This window comes from Microcaecilia unicolor, chromosome 10 (genome assembly GCF_901765095.1).
Source record: "Microcaecilia unicolor chromosome 10, aMicUni1.1, whole genome shotgun sequence".
Classification (NCBI taxonomy): Eukaryota; Metazoa; Chordata; class Amphibia; order Gymnophiona; family Siphonopidae; genus Microcaecilia; species Microcaecilia unicolor.
Genome location: NC_044040.1, coordinates 142,637,512 through 142,658,471, shown reverse-complemented (window position 1 = coordinate 142,658,471; position 20,960 = coordinate 142,637,512). Strand labels below are relative to the sequence as shown.

The 20,960-nt window shown below is 41.4% G+C and overlaps 1 protein-coding gene and 1 long non-coding RNA gene across 2 annotated transcripts; one reads left to right on the top strand and one right to left on the bottom strand.

The window, feature by feature from the left end:
- Positions 1-8,636: 8,636 nt before the first annotated feature.
- On the top strand, positions 8,637-11,420 carry LOC115478891. Its single transcript, XR_003943588.1, has 2 exons — positions 8,637-9,802; positions 11,371-11,420. It is a non-coding gene; the product is annotated as an uncharacterized LOC115478891 (long non-coding RNA).
- Positions 11,421-12,818: 1,398 nt separating this feature from the next.
- On the bottom strand, positions 12,819-20,564 carry LOC115479067. The gene is made up of 4 exons (XM_030216795.1): positions 20,328-20,564; positions 17,638-17,732; positions 16,474-16,641; positions 12,819-13,727 (listed from the first exon to the last, which is right to left on the bottom strand). The coding sequence occupies exons 1-4, from the start codon at positions 20,392-20,394 to the stop codon at positions 12,957-12,959; spliced, it is 1,101 nt and encodes a 366-aa protein (XP_030072655.1). The 5' UTR covers positions 20,395-20,564; the 3' UTR covers positions 12,819-12,956.
- Between the last annotated feature and the right edge of the window lie 396 nt (positions 20,565-20,960).

Below are 20,960 nucleotides of genomic sequence, written 5' to 3'. Positions count from 1 at the left end.
TGAGAGAAGAGGACATTCTCTGGTAAGTGAACGCTACTTTGCTTTGTGCTTTGGGAACTTAAAGATTGGGGTTTAAAGGAGGAATTGTAGGTTAGTGTTAGGCAAAATTAAAAAGCAAATTTTAACTGCTAATCTCCAGTCTTTTCCACTTAGTTTTAAAAGCTTTGTACCACAGCATTAACAGATAGAATCTAACAGCCACTGCAGGATCTAGTTTAGTATTCCCCCCCCCCCACCCTCCCCAACACCCACCCACCCCTAGGACAACTCCTCATTTATAGTCAGTTATTGTAATTAGGGTAACAAGCAAGGAGTGCTCTTACAGAGTTTTAAATACATTTCATTACCATCTAAGAAGGAAATACTAAATAAATCATACAATATACTATATAAAGTAAAAGACACTTTTATATTAGACTAATATCCTTAATACTGTAGCAAGTTTTAAATTATTGAAAAACTCAGAAACACTAAGATGGAGTCAGCAGTCCAGCAGCGAGAGGGGTGCTATCCAGTCTTTTGCATTGAGTGTCACGTGTATGACTATCTCCCAGCTGGTGAGATGTCATATGTTTGCGCCCGATGCAAAGAGCTCCTAGCTCTTAGAGAACGTGTCTGTTCTCTTGAGGCTAGAGTAGTAGAGTTGGTGGAGCTGAGGGAGACAGAGAGGTACATAGAGGAGACCTACAGGGATGTTGTAGAGAAGTCCCACCTCCAGTCTAGTAGCCGTTGTGCTACCTTGGAGGAGGGAGGTCTCCTAGAAGGAGAGCATCACCCTGGTGAAGTAGGAAGTACTCCTGTAGCCAGGACCTGCCCACCAGGGGATGTACTATCCTCTCGCACCGAGGATATGTCTCCAAGTGCTGCCCATGAGGGAAAGGTTAGGACAGCTGTTGTAGTTGGTGATTCGATCATTAGACAGCTGGGTGGCTGGTAGACGTGAGGATCGCCTGGTGACTTGCCTGCCTGGTGTGAAGGTGGCGGACCTCACGCGTCACCTAGATAGGATTCTAGATAGTGCTGGGGAGGAGTCCGCTGTCTTGGTACATGTGGGTACCAATGACATAGGAAAATGTGGGAGAGAGGTTCTGGAAGCCAAATTTAGGCTCTTAGGTAGAAAGCTCAAATCCAGAACATCTAGGGTAGCATTTTCTGAAATGCTACCTGTTCCACGTGCAGGGCCCAAGAGACAGGCAGAGCTCCAGAGTCTCAATGTGTGGATGAGACGATGGTGCAGGGAGGAGGGTTTTAGATTTGTTAGGAACTGGGCAACATTCTGGGGAAGGGAGAGCCTATTCTGAAAGGATGGGCTCCACCTTAACCAGGGTAGGACCAGGCTGCTGGCGTCGGCATTTAAAAAGGAGATAGAGCAGCTTTTAAACTAGAAATGGGGGGAAGGCCGACAGTCGCTCAAAAGCGCATGGTTTGGGATAAGGTATCTTGCAAAGATACCTCACAAACAGGGAAGATAGGGTTTCTGGAATGTGAGGTTGCACAACAGACCGTGGTAGGCCAGGTGCCCTTAAATACAACTAAGATCAGACAAAAGATGACAAATCAATAGTGTCAGGTACTAAGCATCATGCAAATAGGAACAACAAACATACTCTGAAATGTCTATATGCAAATGCTAGGAGTCTAAGAAATAAGATGGGAGAGTTGGAATATATTGCACTAAATGAAAAATTGGATATAATAGGCATTACTGAGACCTGGTGGAAGGAGGATAACCAGTGGGACACTGTCATACCGGGGTACAAAGTATATCGTAGTGATAGGGTGGACCGGACTGGTGGAGGGGTAGCATTGTATATTAACGAGAGCCTTGACTCAGATAGATTACAAATTCAGCAAGACACAAATCACACTTTTGAATCATTGGAGTGGAGGAGTGGCCTACTGGTTAGGGTGGTGGACTTTGGTCCTGGGGAACTGAGGAACTGAGTTCGATTCCCGGCACAGGCAGCTCCTTGTGACTCTGGGCAAGTCACTTAACCCTCCATTGCCCCATGTAAGCCGCATTGAGCCTGCCATGAGTGGGAAAGCGCGGGGTACAAGTGTAACAAAAAATAAAAAAAATAAATAAAAATTGTAGGTTGAAATTCCATGTATAAAAGGGAAAAAAAACGGTGATAGGAGTGTACTACCGTCCACCTCGCCAGGATGAGCAGGTAGACGCAGAAATGATAAAAGAAATCAGAGACGCGAACAAAATGGGCAATGTGATAATAATGGGTGACTAAGTTCAATTATCCAAATATAGACTGGGTAAATGTAACATTGGGACACACTACAGAGGTACAATTCCTTGAAGAAATCAAGGATGACTTTATGGAGCAGCTGGTGCAGGAGCCGACGAAAGAAGGAAAAATTCTAGACTTGGTCCTTAATGGAGCGCATGATCTGGTGAGGGACGTTATGGTACTGGGGCTGCTTGATAACAGTGATCATAATATGATCAGTTTTGATATCGACCTTGAAGTAATTGTACACAGAAAGTCAAATACATTAGCATTTAACTTTAAAAAAGGAGACTATGATAAAATGAGAAGAACGGTAAAAAAAAAAACTTAGGGGGCAACTGAGAAAGTAAAAACTGTACAACAGGCATGGACGCTGTTCAAAAATACCATCCTGGAGGCCCAGGCCATACATATTCCGCGAATTAGAAAAGAAAGACGGAAGTCCAAAAGACAGCCGGCCTGGTTGAAAAGTGAGGTTAAGGAAGCTATTAGGGCTAAAAGAAACGCCTTCAGAAAATGGAAGAAGGAACCGTCTGAAAATAACAAGAAGCAGCATAAGGAGTGTCAAAGCAAATGCAAGGCGCAGATAAAGAAGGCCAAGAGGGATTACGAAAAAAAGATAGCATTAGAGGCAAAAAAACATAGTAACATTTTTTTTCAGTATATTAAAAGCAGGAAGCCGGCAAAAGAATCGGTTGGGCCGCTGGATGACCGAAGGGTAAAAGGGGCGATCAAGGAAGACAAAGACATAGCAGAGAGACTGAATGAATTCTTTGCTTCGGTCTTCACCGAGGAGGATTTGGGTGGGATACCGGTGTCGGAAATGGTATTTCAAGCGGATGAGTTGGAGAAACTTACTGACTTCACGGTAAACCTGGAGGACGTAATGGGGCAGTTCAGCAAACTGAAGAGTAGCAAATCTCCTGGACCGGATGGTATTCATCCTAGAGTACTGATAGAATTGAAAAATGAGCTTGTGGAGCTACTACTAGTGATATGCAACTTATCCCTAAAATCGAGCGTGGTACCGGAAGATTGGAGGGTGGCCAATGTAACGCTGATTTTTTAAAAAGGTTCCAGGGGAGATCCAGGAAATTATAGACCGGTGAGTCTAACGTCGGTGCCGGGAAAAATGGTAGAGGCTATTATTAAAAACAAAATTACAGAGCACATCCGAGGACATGGATTACTGAGACCAAGTCAGCCAGGCTTTTGTGTGGGGAAATCTTGCCTGACCAATTTACTTCAATTTTTTGAAGGAGTAAACAAACATGTTGGCAAAGGGGAGCCGGTTGATATTGTGTATCTGGATTTTCAAAAGGCGTTTGACAAGGTACCTCATGAAAGGCTACAGAGGAAATTGGAGGATCATGGGATAGGAGGAAAAGTCCTATTGTGGATTAAAAACTGGCTGAAGGATAGGAAACAGAGAGTGGGGTTAAATGGGCAGTATTCACAATGGAGAAGGGTAGTTAATGGGGTTCCTCAGGGGTCTGTGCTAGGACTGCTGCTTTTTAATATATTTATAAATGATTTAGAGATGGGAGTAACTAGCGAGGTAATTAAATTTGCTGATGACACAAAGTTATTCAATGTCGTTAAATTGCGACAGGATTGTGAAAAATTACAAGAGGACCTTACGAGACTGGGAGACTGGGCGGCTAAATGGCAGATGACGTTTAATGTGAGCATGTGCAAGGTGATGCATGTGGGATAAAAGAACCCGAATTATAGCTACGTCATGCAAGGTTCCACGTTAGAAGTTACGGACCAAGAAAGGGATCTGGGTGTCGTCGTCGATAATACACTGAAACCTTCTGCTCAGTGTGTTGCTGCAGCTAGGAAAGCGAATAGAATGTTGGGTATTATTAGGAAAGGTATGGAAAACAGGTGTGAGGATGTTATAATGCCGTTATATCGCTCCATAGTGCGACCGCACCTTGAGTATTGTGTTCAATTCTGGTCGCCGCATCTCAAGAAACATATAGCGGAATTGGAAAAGGTGCAGCGAAGGGCGACTAAAATGATAGTGGGGATGGGACGACTCCCCTATGAAGAAAGACTAAGGAGGCTAGGGCTTTTCAGCCTGGAGAAGAGATGGCTGAGGGGAGACATGATAGAGGTACATAAAATAATGAGTGGTGTGGAACAGGTGGATGTGAAGCGTCTGTTCACGCTTTCCAAAAATACTAGGACTAGGGGGCATGCGATGAAACTACAGTGTAGTAAATTTAAAACAAATCGGAGAAAACTTTTCTTCACCCAACGTGTAATTAAACTCTGGAATTCGTTGCCGGAGAAAGTGGTGAAGGCGGTTAGCTTGGCAGAATTTAAAAAGGGGTTGGACGGTTTCCTAAAGGACAAGTCCATAAACCACTACTAAACAGACTTGGAAAAATCCACAATTCCAGGAATAACATGTATAGAATGTTTGTACGTTTGGGAAGCTTGCCAGGTGCCCTTGGCCTGGATTGGCTGCTGTCGTGGACAGGATGTTGGGCTCGATGGACCCTTGGTCTTTTCCCAGTGTAGCATTACTTATGTATGTACTTATGTACTTAAGGTGAAGAAAAAAATTATTTTTTTTTTACTCAACAGCTTTTTTGAAAGCTTCCCATAGGTAGATATAAATATCATGAAATAAAATGGAATATCATTAAAACTGCTTAAAAATGTATTGTAGCTAGTAGAAACAGCACTAATAAAGGTTATATTTTGTGCTCTTTTTTCAACACTGTTCTGTACAATACAGTATGGCCAAATTTCAATGAAGATATCCTGTTTACTGATGGGTTCATCTAAATTGTTGCTGTAATCTGCCTTGGGAAGCCTGGTGTTATAAAGATTGGAAGTAAAATTAAACTCTTCTTTCATTGAGGCACATGAAGCCAGATCTTCACCTTATCGCTTTTGTACAAATGGATTATTCTGTTTTGAGCATGTTTCAGGGACAAGTGGTTTTTATAAGTCAAAAAATAAAAATATTTTCTTTCATGCATATCTCTCATTTGCTTAAACATAACTAAATAGCTTGGATTTGGTCGTTTCTGAGATGGGCGTCCTCGGTTTCCATTATCGCCGAAAATCAGAAACGACCAAGTCTAAGGACAACCATCTCTAAGGTCAACCTAAATTTTGCGATTTGGCCGTCCCTGACCATATTATCGAAACGAAAGATGGGTGCCCATCTTGTTTTGATAATATGCAGATCTCTCATTTGCTTAAACATAACTAAATGGGCTATAAGCCCTTAATGCAGTCCATTGGTTTGTCTTATACTGTGCCAAAACCTGCCCCCATCCCCCTCCCGCATACCACAACCCCCACACACTACAGTCCTACCTTGAAGGACTCGCCCGCCCGCCCTGGAACTCATACCAGCTTATAAAATGGCCACAAAGACATCCATGAAGCACAAAGGGGTAGCCTCAGTGGTTGAGAATCAGGGGACCCAGGTTCAAATTTCACTCCATGTACAGAAAAATACCTACTGTACGTGAATGCACAACACTTTGAGGGGCATAATAAAAAGGGATGCCCAAGTTTACCTGGGGATATTCTCGCAGGACAGCCCCGTGAAGGGGCGGGGAAACCCATATTATCAAAACAAGATGGGCGTCCATCTTTCGTTTCGATAACATGGTCGGGGACGGCCAAATTGCAAAATTTAGGTTGACCTTAGAGATAGTCGTCCTTAGACTTGGTCGTTTCTGATTTTCGGCGAAAATGGAAACCGAGGACGCCCATCTCAGAAACGACCAAATCCAAGCTATTTGGTCATGGGAGGAGCCAGCATTCGTAGTGCACTGGTCCCCCTGACATGCCAGGACATCAACCAGGTACCCTAGGGGGCACTGCAGTGGACTTCACAAATTGCTCCCAAGTGCATAGCTCCCTTACCTTGTGTGCTGAGCCCCCCAAACCCTCCCAAAACTCACTACCCACAACTGTACACCAGTACCATAGCCCTTAGGGGTGAAGGGGGCACCTAGATGTGGTTACAGTGGGTTTCTGGTGGGTTTTGGAGGGCTCACATTTACCACCACAAGTGTAACAGGTAGGGGGGGATGGGCCTGGGTCCGCCTGCCTGAAGTGCACTGCACCCACTAAAACTGCTCCAGGGACCTGCATACTGCTGCGAGGTACCTCAGTATGATATTTGAGGCTGGCACAAAATATTTTTAAAGTTGTTTTTTGAGGGTGGGAGGGGGTTAGTGACCATTGGGGGAGTAAGGTCATCTGATCAGTTTGGACACCTTTTTGAGACTTGATCATAAGAAAAAAGGGACCAAGTAAAGTCGGCCAAGTGCTCATCAGGGACGCCCTTCTTTTTTCCATTATGGGTCGAGGACGCCTATGCGTTAGGCACGCCCCAGTCCCGCCTTCGCTACACCTCCGGCACACCCGCGGGAACTTTGGTCATCCCCGCGATGGAAAGCAGTTGAGTATGCCCAAAATCGGCTTTCGATTATGCCGATTTGGGTGACCCTGGGAGAAGGACGCCCATCTCCCGAGTTGTGTCGAAAGATGGGCGCCATTCTCTTTTGAAAATAAGCCCATTTATAGCCTTCAGGCTTGCAGGTATCTTATATGTTCTGGTACAGTAAATATTTTTCTGTCCCTGGAGAACTCACAATTAAAAAAAAAAAAGCTGAAGCCGAAGAGTGATGTAAACCTGGGTCACTTGGGTCTATCTACTGCACTAACCATTAGGCCAAGGGCAGACTGACAGTGATCTGGGCCCTGGGCAATAAGGGTCATGGGCACCCAACCACCTTTCTAAAGTGAATAAACTAAATAGAGGCTAGGGGAGAGTGGGCCCCCTATTTCTATGGGCCCTAGTGCTCTGCCATGTTGTCCCAATGATCAGTCTTCCCCTGCATTAGGCTACCCTTCAGACCTGCATACTACTCTGCTGAGAATATCCATAACACCTGAAGGTGACAAGTACTAGGTCTAAATAACAACATCCATCTTTTTAAACACGGATGTCCCTTCCTTTTCGGAGCTGGACATCCATATTTTGGGCCATCCCTAGTCCCACCCAAACACACCCAGAACATGCCTCTTTTCCATATGGACATACTACAGTGTTAGATGTCCATATCTTGCCTTTGTAAAATTGGGATTTGGATGTCCATGCAATATGGATGTCTAAACCATTTTTTAGGTGTCTAAAACAAGAATAGCGTTTCTAAAATAACCACCATGTTATTTGAGTGCCCTTCCAGGGTTGCAGTTATCATTGAGTGAGCCTAGCAAAAAGCCCAGGGTCACCGAATGGTAGAGGCTGCTTGAAGTTATGCCTTCCCTTCCTCTCAGCCCCCTTCCTCCCTAAGCCTGGAACAGCATCACTCCAGCTTCTACCCCCCCCCCCCCCCCCCCACACACACACACAAGCCAAGTTCAGTCCTCTACATGCAGCAGTGGCTCGTAGCAGAAGAGTGATGAAAGTTGCCTCTCTGACCGGTGGAGTCCTCTGCTGTGTCCCGCCTCTCTGATGCAACTTCCTATGCATGGGACACAGCAGTGGAAAGGATCTGCCAGCCAAAGAGGCTGTCCCCTTTATCAACATCATCCCAGTTTTCCTATCCTCCCATGTCCAGCATCACCCCTTTGTGTTCCTATTCCCCCTGTGTCCAGTATCACTGATGTGCACCCATTCGTATTCTCCTGCCATGCCCAGCTTTTCCCCTGTGGGTCCATAACCCCCCATATCCAGCATTATCCCTCTAATTAGGCTCTGATAGTCAATGCTGGGTCATGTCTAGGTACCAGCATTGATTATCTGGATCTTTGGTGAGCTCAGAAATCATACTAGTGCTAGCCAATATTCAGAGCCAATACCAGCATACAAAACCAGGCAAAGATCTACCTGTTTTGTGTACGGGCACCACATTGAATAGTGCCGGAACCTGCATGACTTCTGGGTCTGCCCTGACTCCACCCCTGGACCACCCTAGCACTGCCTGAATTGTGCCGAGGCAGGTAGAGCAGATATTCAGGAAGCCATGTGAAGTTATACAAGTAAAACTTTAATGAAATAACTACCAATGTTAGTGCTGGTACTCTTGAAGCTTCCATAAATTGTCGCAGTATCATAATAAGAAAGATAGGATGTCATGGTATAATTATTTTATTAGGATTTATTTACTGCCTTTTTGGAAAAAAATTCAAACACGGTGGTGTACAGCAAGAATAAGGTGAACATAGGCAACAGACAATTACAACTGTAAAAATATTCAAATAACAGTACATAGTACAACATAGTATACTACTTAAATTGTCAGCACAATAGGCAAATGTGGAACACATAGATAAGACAGAGTAACAGGAGTTAGAAAATAAAGGGACTAATTTAAAGAAAGTTGCATGGGAAATCAGTTGCATGAATATAATCTCAGCTAGGGTAGAAGTGGATAAGCAAATCCTGCAACAATATATACAGTTGGTGTTACTTCTTATGCGTTTGCGACCAGCAAGTTAATTGCTTCTTCCATTAAAGGTTTGTGGGAAGAGCGAAGCTTTCACTTGTTTCCTGAAGTAGAGATAGTATAGCACTAAGTGATGTCTTTCACAGAGTGTATTCCAGAGTGTGGGGGCTATGGAGAAGGCTCGCTAATGCATGTCACTTTGTGTGACGTCTTTTCGAGAGGGTGTGGTTAGGGATACTCCTTGGGGGGGGGGGGGGACTTAGTGCCTTTGGAGGTGTGTAGATGAAAATCCCATTTCCTTTCAGTTTCAAGTTTATTATATACTTGATATACCGCCCTGAGACAAACCATCTGGGCGGTTTACAATACAATAATATCATATAGAATGAGTAAGAAAGAAACTGCAAAATGTCAATAGGAAAGAGATAGAAAAGAATGAGGAGGAAAAAAAAGAGGAAGAAGGGGAGAGGAGGGAAAAGATATTACACATAGTGGATGTTACACATAGAAGACAGCTGGTGATGGATGATGTCCCTTGAGAGGCCCAAGAAAGGAGCCAGGCAACCTGAATGGTTAGAGAGCTTCTTCAGGTTTAAGTGCGAAATGTTTCATGGAATAAAAATGTTTTCAGTGCTGATTTAAAGAGGGAGTGGGAGGACTCTAGTCTAAGTGAGAGAGGCAGAGAGTTCCATAAAGTAGGTGCTGTAACACTAAAAATCATGAGCAGATAGTTCAGGATTGTAACACTAAAAATGATGAGCAGATAGTTCAGGACTAATAAAGTAAAAAGAAGGGACTACTAAGAGTTGTTACTGTGATGACTAGAGACATTTTGCGGATACATAAGATGTGAAAAATTGTGAAAGGTTCAATAGTTTTCTGGAGCTATGTATCTTATGGGCAAGTACCAAAATTTTAAATGTAATCTGGTGAGCAACTGGTAGCCAGTGTTCTTGGCATAAAAATTGGTTCTTGTGGTCTTATTTCCAGGAATTGGTGAGAAGCTTAACTGCCATATTGTGGACTATTTGTAGCCATCAAACATCAGAATGGCAAATGCTTTGTAGACGTGTGTTGCAGTAATCAAGCTTGCTGATGACAAAAGCATGTATTAGTACCCTAAGAGTGTTTTTTGTTTTTTTTTTAATTATTTATTTATATTTTGCAATTATATTCAAGACATACAATCTTTTCAAAACACACCAATGAATGTGATATAGTAAAGAAGAAATTATAACAATAAAAACTCTAAATTACAATTGGTGATTTTAGCCCACATTATGAGGATCCAAAATTAAAGTTAAACCAAAGGGACTTGGCATAATAGGAAACAATTTCTGATAACATCTCAGGCTCTACATTTTCTATTTTCTGCTAAGACATATGGACTTATCTAGCTGCCTTCTGGGCTTTAAGAAAATCATTCAGTTGTTTATCATCATAGAAAATATATTTCCGATCTTTAAACATTACCAAGCATTTACATGGAAAACGAAGCTGAAAACGTGCCTGTAAAGAAAGCACTTCCGTTTTCATTTCCAGAAATTTCTTTCTGCGTTGTTGAGTCCATTTCGATATGTCAGGAAATATAGAAATTTTACCACCAAGAAAATCTACATTTGCTTTCTGAAAATAATTCTTTAACAGCATTTCTTTGTCTTGCAAGAAGACAAATGTCACAAGTAATGTTGATCTCAATTTTATCTCTTCCCTGGATTGCTCCAGGAGAGCCGTTAGATCTAACGTGGGCGTTTCTCCTTTCGATTGAGGCTCTTGTAAAGTTTCTGAAGTATTTTTCACCGGTAAATAGAATACTTTTTGCAATGGAGGTAACATCTTTTCAGGATATTTTAATTGTTCCTTCAAAAGTCTGAAGAACATCTCTTTCGGCGAAATCATAGCGCACCCCGGGAAATTGAGTATTCGTAGGTTCAAATTTCTCATATTATTCTCTAAAGTCTCAATTTTTCTAGAGATCAACAATTTTTCAGCCACCAATTGCAATTGAGTAGCTTGTATTTTGAAAATGTTCTGTTCATTATTCAGTTGTTTAGCGGAAAAAAGTTCCATTTTGCTTTTCATGTCTTTAATCTGAGAAGAATTATTCAATGATACTGTGATAAAAGATGTACAAACCTTATGAAGGTTTTCTAGAGCAGTCCATATCGCCTCCAGCGATATTTCGGCCGGTCGTTTCAGAGGCTGAAGCGCTTCCGCGCAAAGCAGAGATTCCGCTTGCTGGTCGGCGTCAGTCTCTGGGGCTCGAATTAGCTGGCTCTCCTCCCAATTCTCTCCCATAGCTGCTGTTTCCATCGGAGCCTGCCTCCCCTTCAGGGGCACTATACTTCCGGCCTCTGAGAACAATGCTCCGGTAGCTTGTGGGATTGGTGGGGTAGCAGGACCCAGCGGACTGAGCGAAAAATCGCTCTCCAAGCCAGTATTGTCCCTCGTACTGGCAGCGGATACGCCCGCAGGTGTAGATGCCAAGAAAGCTGAGATAGATGTTTGCCTCGGTCCTGGGGTCTCTATCCGAGGGAGAGGAGGTCCCCTCGGTTTCCCCTTTCGCTTAGGCATGCTCTCTCAGAATTATGGGTAAGAAGAAGAAGGTAACGCTGAAATTTAAAAATAGTTCTAGAGAGCAAAAAAATCTCTGCTTCCTGTCTATTCGGCCATCTTGGATCCACCCCTCTAAGAGTGTTTTTTGAAAATTAATTTCTTACAGAATAAAGCATACGTAGCTTAAGGAAATAAGAATGAATGATTGCAGAGATTTGTGGCCTGAAATTGAGTTTCTGATCCAGAATAGCCCCCCCAAACTTTAATGGTGGGTCTTGAATATCAGGCATAGAGATTTACATTTAGCCGTGTATTGTACTAGTAGCCAGTGCAGTTTTTGCTTACAACCTTCTATCAGTCTCACTGCAGTATTCAGAATGAACTGGAGTTGGTGCAAACCTTTTGTCATCAGACCAGTATAAAGTGCATTACAGTAATCCAGTCTTGATGTTATCATGGCATGAACCACTGCGACAAGACTTGTCTTCTCAATGTATGGAGAGAGGCAGCATAGTTGTTGCAAATTATTGAAGCAGCTCTTGAAGGTTCATTGAATTTGGGGGATCAGTTTAAGCATTGGGTCTAGCTGTATCCCAAGGTTCCTGACGTGATTTAGGAAGGTGTTTCTATCTCCCAAAAGAGATTTTGATGTCTGGTTATGTACCTATTTATGTTAGGGGCCCACACAAGCTCAGTTTTACTTGTTTTCAAGCAGAGCTTGTTGTTTTTAGCTCATTTTTGAATTGCTGTTAAACAAGTAGTTTATTCAGGTAAGTCTGACTCAATTGGTATGAACCGCACATTTGGATCTGATATCGACAGTGACAATGTAGAGAGATCCCCTGACGAAGCAAATGGTGAAACGAGTGCCGTCGGGATCCTTCATTAAAGATAAGTGTCACTCTACTTTTGTTTACAGTTCCTGTGACATGGACTTTATGGAATAATTTTGAGTTATATACCATGAATTTGTATTGTTATTCAAGTTATTCACATTTTAAAGTCCACTGATTAATAACAAATGTTTGGAAGAGGAACAACACACAGTATGTCATTTGCAGGTTTTTGACCAGTGATTAAATCATCGTTACATTTTGGGTTTGGGTTGGTGTGTTATGCAACATCTGAGGTCTTTTCCTCCTTGACAATATAGTGGGTGAATCTGGTTTGTCCACTTAGCGTTGAAGTGTCTCCTAATACAGCACATATGCTTTTCAAAACCCATCCCCTCATGGGAGAGGTTTCCTTCATTTTATAATCTCTGGGAAGAACAGTGAGGCAGCTGAAAGAGAGAAGAAAGCAAGAGGCAGTTTCAGATTGGCTGGATAGAGTGAGTTGAAGCGAGAAGATGTTTTCCTTTCTCTCTCTTCCTGCAATAGAAGGCCACATCTCTCCACAAAAGACACAGTGGGCTTATTCTAGTATCATCCATTATCCCTTTCCTTAATGTTTCCTAATGTTTTTAGTCTCATACATTAATCCAATGGTCTCTAATGTTTCTCATACCTCACACTAACACTATTTGCTTTTGTCTCACCTAGAATGTAAACCGCACTGAACACTGGAAAGGGGATATTAACGGTACAGTAGAATTGATTTGAATTGAATTTAACGGAATTCCTTTTTTCTTTTATAGTTAAGATTAGGAGATTTTCCCCATTTCCCCCCAAAGAGAGATAACCTCTATCATCCTTTACAATAAAAGCTAATAGTTAGATCAGCATTATGATATTGTACACCAAGATTCTTTATGGGGTTCTTGATTCTGGAATTGTTGGGATTCTTGCATATATGATTGCTGAGTTCTCTGGAGTTCTTGGGTTTGCTGAGGTTCGTGAGTCTGGAATGTTTGGGTTCTCTGGGACTGGAGTTGTTGAGTATCTTGAGTTTGGATTTGCTGGGTTCTCTGAGATTCTTGGGTTTGATGGGGTTGTAGGGTTTGAAGTAGAGATTCAGTTTGTAATTCAAGACGTTGGTGCAACTGCTCTATGATATTCACTTGAGATTCAAGTGCTGCTGAGACAGAATGAGCTTGCTGGTTTCTCTGAGACCACACAGGAATTTCTGTCTGTTTTGGAGCTAAAGGCTTAGCACAGACCTTAAACCAAGAACCTGCTTTGCTAGCTTGGCAGTTTTGAGCAGTTTCAAGGCAAGCAAAACAGAACTCGACACTACACTGATTGCAAATAACATATTTGCACTTTTCCTTGTGCTCTATCAGCTGTCCACAGGTTGGACAAGCTCGGATGGATGGGCAGTTTTCAATTTCACTCCCTGGAAGGTCTTTCAGATCACAGTTTTCTAAAATGTGAAGCTTTGGATTCTTGCAGTCTTCATTACCACACTTCACAGATAAATTATAATCACCCTTCCAAGGCCTCAGGCACTGCCAGCAGAACTCATAGACTCTACCATCGTTTCTTCCACAGACAATGCAGCGCACACTCAGCCTTGTTAGATCTTTGCGTTCCACAAAACTTCTACATCCAGGGCACTAGAAAGAAATAAACCAGACATGTAATTCAGAAATTGTTACAGTTTAAAAATTTATGGAAGCAATTTTAGAACGGTTGCATGTGTAAAAAAAAAGGACCATTTGCATGGCTAACTTTTTAAAATGACCCTCTAAAGCTGATGAAGTAGGTCATTTTAGAAGGGTTGCATGGCATTTACACATGTAAAAAAGTCTACTTTGCACAGGTAAATGGATATACATTTGAAAGTAAAAATTTTAGAAAAGCTGCTACTTACATGTATATATCTGCAGCATATGCAGATTTCAAGGAGGCATGATGTATGCATAGTGTGAGTGAACTTTTAAAATATATGTTACAACCCGACTGAAAACATAATCTTTGGTTTCTACCAAAACGGAATCTGCAACCAAAATTGGACACTTGGTTTCGGGAGAAACCGAAGCCGAAATTGAAACTGCCCCCTCAACAGCCCCACTCTTGCCCTTCCCAGACCTACCCACTGGGGGCAGCCCCTTCCAAGCCCGCCCACTCCTGCGGCAGACCTCCTTCCGAACTCACCCCCCAGCAGCAGCCCCCTCCTTGGCCTACCTTGTCATTAGTGGGTAGTGGGCACAGGAGGGGGCTGCTCATTCCTGCGCATGGCCGGCTACAGGTCAAAATGTCTTCCAGGACTTCCAGCGGCATTCTTGTGAGACTGCTGCTCCAGGTCCCAGCAGCCATTTTGAGATTGGAACCAGCACAGGCAGGAGCAATCCTCCAGTGGCAGTCTCTGAAGTCATTTTGACCTGGAGCCGGCTGTGTTCTCTCATATTTGGTATGTGTGGTCTTCTCTGTATCCTTGCTATCTGAGCATTCGTAGATCTCTGCCTCCCTTTATTTTGCTGCTAGCCCAGTTTTACTGTCATTATTGCAGCAAACCCTATGGTTATTTATTTATTTATAAAACATTATATACCCTCTCCTTGGCATCACAAAATGCCAATCAAGATGGTGTACAATCATAAAACATTAAGGGCCCTGTTTACTAAGCAGCAATATAGGCGCATTAACATTTTTAATGCGCATTAACCATGTACACACGTTAACCATGTACCTGCCTACAATATCCCTATAGACGCCTACATGGTTAATGCGCGTGCTAAGTGTAGGTGCGCTAAAAACACTAACACACCTAAAAATCCCAGTTAATATATTATCAAAAAACCAGGAGCGCTTTCACTGCTTTCCAAATGGTGTATATAGCAATTATTTACCTCAAAAAGGGACAAACTGGTTAGTACATAAAGCCTATAATATGTGACCCACTGAGCGAAAAGGTACCAAAAGTGGGGTATGTGACTTATTTATACCACAAGATAGAGGGATATTTATTGCATAATCCTGCAAAATTTCAGCCTCAGGTATTGTGAAGAAACAGTGTGTTTTAAGCCTGCAAAATGTATTGGATATTTTCCTACCTAAGGGCCCTGTTTACTAAGCAGCATTATAGGCGTGTTAACATTTTTAACGTGTTTAACCATGTACGCACGTACATGCCTACATGGTTAGCGCATGCACTAAGTGTAGGCACGCTAAAAACAATAACGCACCTTAGTAAACAGGGCCCTTAATTAATTCTGAAGAGTATTTCTCTAGTTTGGCCAGCAGATGGTGCATGTTTATGCTTAAAGCTGTTACAGAGGACTGACTTCTCTTTCTTTTAGTTGGCACACAGATAATAGGAAGTGCCTGTAGTGATGTAACCAGTTTTTATTTGAAACTTGACTGTTCTGGGCTTTGAATGGCCTGGAGTTTGAAACTACCCAGCAGATGCTGGCTGTTGCTTCAGTAGCCTGGGAGAAAGAGAGAGAGAGAGAGAGAGAGAGAGAGAGAGAGATCTTTGCTGAAGCTCTGTGAACAGATATATGTCCTGATCTACGAAGGTACTTTCTAGGAAGTATGCAAATGTTTAGTTAGTTTTTTAATTTATCCATTTTCAGTTACTTGTTACTTTTTGCTATTTGTACATTTTGTATTGTCCACTGTTCCAAGTTCTGAGAATAAACACATTTGTTTGTTCGTTCTGCCTGTCCGGACTGATAAAGAAGCCTGGTGGTTTGTGTGTTGGGTCTGTGAGTGCTTTCTGGGAACTGCGGGACCACTGGGAGTGTGGCTTCAGTAACCCAGAAATCACTGGGGACAATTGGAGAGCGGGAGACTCACCCAGAGGCGGTTGTGACCCAGTTGGTGGGAGGAGGGTGCTAGTGTAGAGCACAAGCGGCAGGTGCAGGCAGACCTGAGCTGTGCTGGGGATAGATCAAGTGGCCGCGGGGTAACACTAGGCGGGAGGCTAGGCATTTTGTGACAGGCATTAACTAATTACATCTTTAAAAAATGAGAAACGTTTATCAATAAAAAGGTAATTAACCCCAGAAATCACTTACACCACTTTAGGTACCTGCAGTTTTTAGGCTATAGAACATGTGAAAAAAATGACATAGTCCCATTTTATTAAGCCTATAGTACACAAAACTTTCAAAAATGAAAGTTGCCCCTCCAAATCTTTATAGCCTTTATTTCTGTAACTTGTAATCCCACTTTTGGTACTTTTTCACTCAGTGGGTCATATATATTTCTGTTGTGTGGTAGAAAATGTGAGTGTCTTGACATGGAAGCAGTGAAAATATTAGAGGTTTCAAATTATTCCATCAATTTAACACTTTGTAATATGGAAAAGACGAGGACTGGGAAAGAATACCAGGATGTGAGAACCTGTAAGCTCACCTCTTTGTAATCATGGTATTGTTTAGCAGCAATGGATGCAATTTTCACTTCAAAGTCCCGCTGCTCTTCTTCAGTCAATGCTGCATGTCTCCGGAGCTCTACATATGGCCATTCTTTGCCACATTTCTCATCATTAACGTCAGCAGGACAATGGAATTTGATACAACCCTGTGAGTCAGATAAAATGGTATGACAACGCTAGTAGGCAATAATTTCTATACAGCAAAATTGAGCTGTGGGCCCCATGCGCTCGACTGACTAAATTGTACAGTCAATTTACCCATGATGGGTATGATCACCAGGCTTTTATTTTAGTTTTTTATCCCTGCAGTATTTCCATGGTACATCTTATGACCTTGTATAAATACTTATGTTGTTTAAAATATATAGCAGAATTAGAAAATGTTCAAAGAAGAGCAACCAAAATGATAAAGGGGATGGAACTCCTCTCATATAAGGAGGGCTAAAGAGTTAGAGCTCTTCAGCTTGAAAAAGAGACGGCTTTATGACTGAGGTCTACAAAATCCTGAGTAGTGTAGAATGGATAAAAGTGAATTGATTTTTCACTCTTTCAAAAAGTACAAAGATTAGGGAACACTCAGTGAAGTTACATGGAAATACTTTTAAAACAAATAGGAGGAAATATTTTTTCACTCAATGAGTAGTTAGGCTTTGGAACTGGTTGCCGGAGGATGTGGTAACAGTGGTTAGCGTATCTGGGTTTAAAAAAGGTTCTGACAAGTTCCTGGAGGAAAGGTTCATAGTCTGCTATTGAGACAGACATGGGGAAGCCACTGCTTGTCCCAGGATTGGTAGCATGGAATGTTTCTACTATTTGGGTTTCTTCAGTTACTTGTGACCTGGATTGGCCACTGTTGGAAGCAGGATACTGGGCTAGATGGACCATTGGTCTAACCCAGTATGGATTTTCTTATGTTCTTATGTACTCCCTTGCAGTATTATGCTTCATGATAAGTGGCACTATGTTCAGTCTTACAGTTTCTGGATAGAATACAACTAGAGCAGTCATACATTTCTATAGGGTTATTTATTTATTTATTTGGATTTAGCTCACATCTCTTTCAGTGATGGCTCAAGTTCAGTAACTGTATTCTTGGTTTACTGGGATAGTAAGAGCCCACCCTGCCTTCCATCTCCTCTTACCGTATCTAGCAGACTTCGACACCATCCTGTTAATGATGCGGGACTAGCAGCATGTCCACATGACATTTCAACCCGGAACTGATCATCATCATCACCTGGAAAAGCAAAGTAGGAACTAAGAAGCACCCTGGTGGCAAAAATGTAATGGACAAGCTAGGTATGAACTGTACTGTCAGGTAGAGAACTGAGCTACGAAACCACCCATTAGATTCTCAGGTCTTATGCCTTACCTTACATTGAGCAACTTACTTTTATAAGCAATACCCAAAATTCCTACTGCACTATAGATTTCCCAGCCATTATTCTCACTCTCTCCCTCTATGCCCACACTTCTGCACATAAATACAAATGCTGGTCTTTGGCCAGTAGGAGTCACCCAAGTTGCCACTGCAGTCTTTGCAGCCATCTAAGACCTAAGTGCATCATCTTTATGATGCATATCATCCTACCACTCCAATGATTAGGAGACATTTGAAGAACTCCAGTTTCCTGCTCTGTGAAGCAGAACAGAGATTCCCTAATTCTTCAAGGCACTGTACGCTCTCTTATACATGTGTGCACCCACATACACAACACACACGCCTTTAGGAGGAAATTTTATGGTTGCAGCTCATCAGTAGAATTTAAGAGCAATTACCCACGTCCAAGTTAAATCATTGCAATATGAAAAGGAGTTGGAAACAAAGGGCCAGATATTCAGCGCTATTTAACCGGCAAGGAACAGCTCCTGGCCAATTAAATAGCGCATAGCCAGCTAACTGTTAATATTCAGTGCTAGATAATCTCCACTGAATATTAGTGCTTAATGGTTTAGTGTCACAGCTGTGGCCATGCCCCTGCATCCAGACTCGCCTTTTTTCTAGTGATCTGGTTTTGTGGGTTTTGGAGGGCTCACATTTTTCACCAGAAGTGTAACAGTTATAGTGGGATATGGGCCTGGGGCTCTTATCTACAGTGCACTGCACCGACCACTAGGCTACTGCTCGTTGCTCTAATAGGACTGGCAATAAGAGATTGGTATATAAAGCTCCTTTCACATCTTTGGGGGTTGGAAGGGGGTCAGTGCCTACTGGGGGGGGGGGTCATGCCTTAATTGCTCCAGTGGTCATTTAGGGCACCTTTTTTGACTAAGTGATGATTGAAATAGGTCTAGATCAAAGCATCTAACTTTTAGCCCTGGATGTTTTTGCTTTGTTCCATTTTGGAAGAAAAATGTACACGTTTTGGGAATGCCTAAATCCTGTTCCCATTTGGATGCACTGCTGATGAACTGCATTAAAAAAATGTCTTAAAATGGGTTATGAAAGTAGCGATTTGGACGTTTTAGACAAAAAAAACATCCATCTGCCACTTTGTGCTGATTTTTGGATGTTTTCCTGCTTTGAAAATGAGCCCCTAAATTATAATAATCTGAATACATGACTGATCTCTTATTGACCTAACAATCTGCTTTTTTTCTCTGTGATTTAGAAAGAAAACATTACTTCAGTTTCATTGTTATTAACAGGTCCCAGTAAAATTGCTTAATATTTATTTATTGGGATTTATTAATCCCATTTATGATTAGATTCACCCACAAGGCCATGTACAGCAGATACAGCTTGACATAGAACTTACAATTTTGTTAACAGCATAACAATAGTAAAATAAGCAAATATAAGAATAAAGACAATGAATGAGATAAACTTGGAGATGGCAGCTTGAAACCTAGTAATAGGACTAACATGAAACAGTATCAGAAATATAAATATTTAATATCACTATTGTACAATCATGTAACAGAAATATGAAAAATGTCAGGGCAATACAAATGATACCATAATAGCATAAAAGAACATTCAAATAACAGATATAATATGAAGTTCCTGTATTTTATGATTTTTTTGATTGATTAGTTTATGGATTATGCTTGTTTTGTAACCTGTTTATTTGTTTTATTTTAGAGCTGTAATGAATAGCATATTTTACTATTCGGCCAAATACAAAAAATGAAAAATATTTTTTGGCCGAATACGAATAGTGAGTATTGAGCTTTAACATAAATAATAAAAGAAGCAATGTGAAATAAAGAGATCAAGTGTTTATTTCAGTATGATTTAGCACGGTAGAGCCCCTTATTATTTGTATTCAAATTTAAGAGACTTGTATGTTTTCTTGTAACATGTTCTGAGCTTTATCAGGAGGACAGGCTAACTATTGAAATATATAAATAATCATAGTACTGATGAAACACCTAATAAGTACATATCAGAGAACTCAAATAACATAGATTTGAACTAACGGCCAAATCATAAAATCTTGTTAAAAACAGTATTTTTTTTCAAAAAAAGATAGACATTTTTCTTTTCTTTCAAAATGACCTTCTTTCCTATTCACATTTTGGACTATTTTTGCAAAATGTCCAAAGTCAGACTTAGATGTCATATCGAAAATTCCCCTCCACTCATCCAAATACAAATAATGTATCATGAATAATGAGAAAAGCCCTATTTTACTTGATTATGTATGTTGTTTTTGTAACATGTTCTGGGCTTTATCAGGAGGACAGGCTAAATATTGAAATAAATAAATAAGTAAATAATCATAATACTGATGAAACACCTAATAAGTACATATTAGAGCATTGAAATAACAGATTTGATGGTAATGCTGTTGAAACATCTTACTTTGAAAACTGAACTCATATTTACCTGTGATATCGTCCTTTCTCCGAACGAATTTCACTTCAGGCTTTAAGACATTCCCCTTAATGCTCATTTCTTTGTCACTTAAAACAAAAAGAATAACAACTTTATACTTGTCTAAAGTTATGGCTTCGAGAGAGAAAATAAATTGTCTCTGAGTAAGTGCGCAATCCTGGCACAATTGCTTTATGGTTGTGGGTAGGCTCGGCTCTTACTGCTGTTGAATTTCTCAGAACTCTCTCTTATGTTGTTTCACTTCTATTTAAAAACACATTTCCTGGACCAGCCTCCTGGAATTGGAGCTGCTTTCTAATTGGCAAAACGTATAAGCACTGTCATACCAATACACTTATCTGAATCTGAATCTCTGCTCAGCAGAGACCAGTTGGGTGTAATTCAGGCAGATATGTAGGTAGTGTTAGCAGAGTGACTCTCTTTCCCCAGAGAGTGGGTACTCTGGTGGCATGTAACAAAGTATACAGCCAAAAAGGTTCAACAAAATTTAATCTGTGACATGCAGGCTGAGCCCGCTGCTTATGGACTTGATAGCACTCTGCAAAACAGCACACTTTGGTTTCTCTGGTGACAAATCTGGGGGTTTTCCTGTATTAGTTTGCTTTAATTTTATTAGTGACTTCC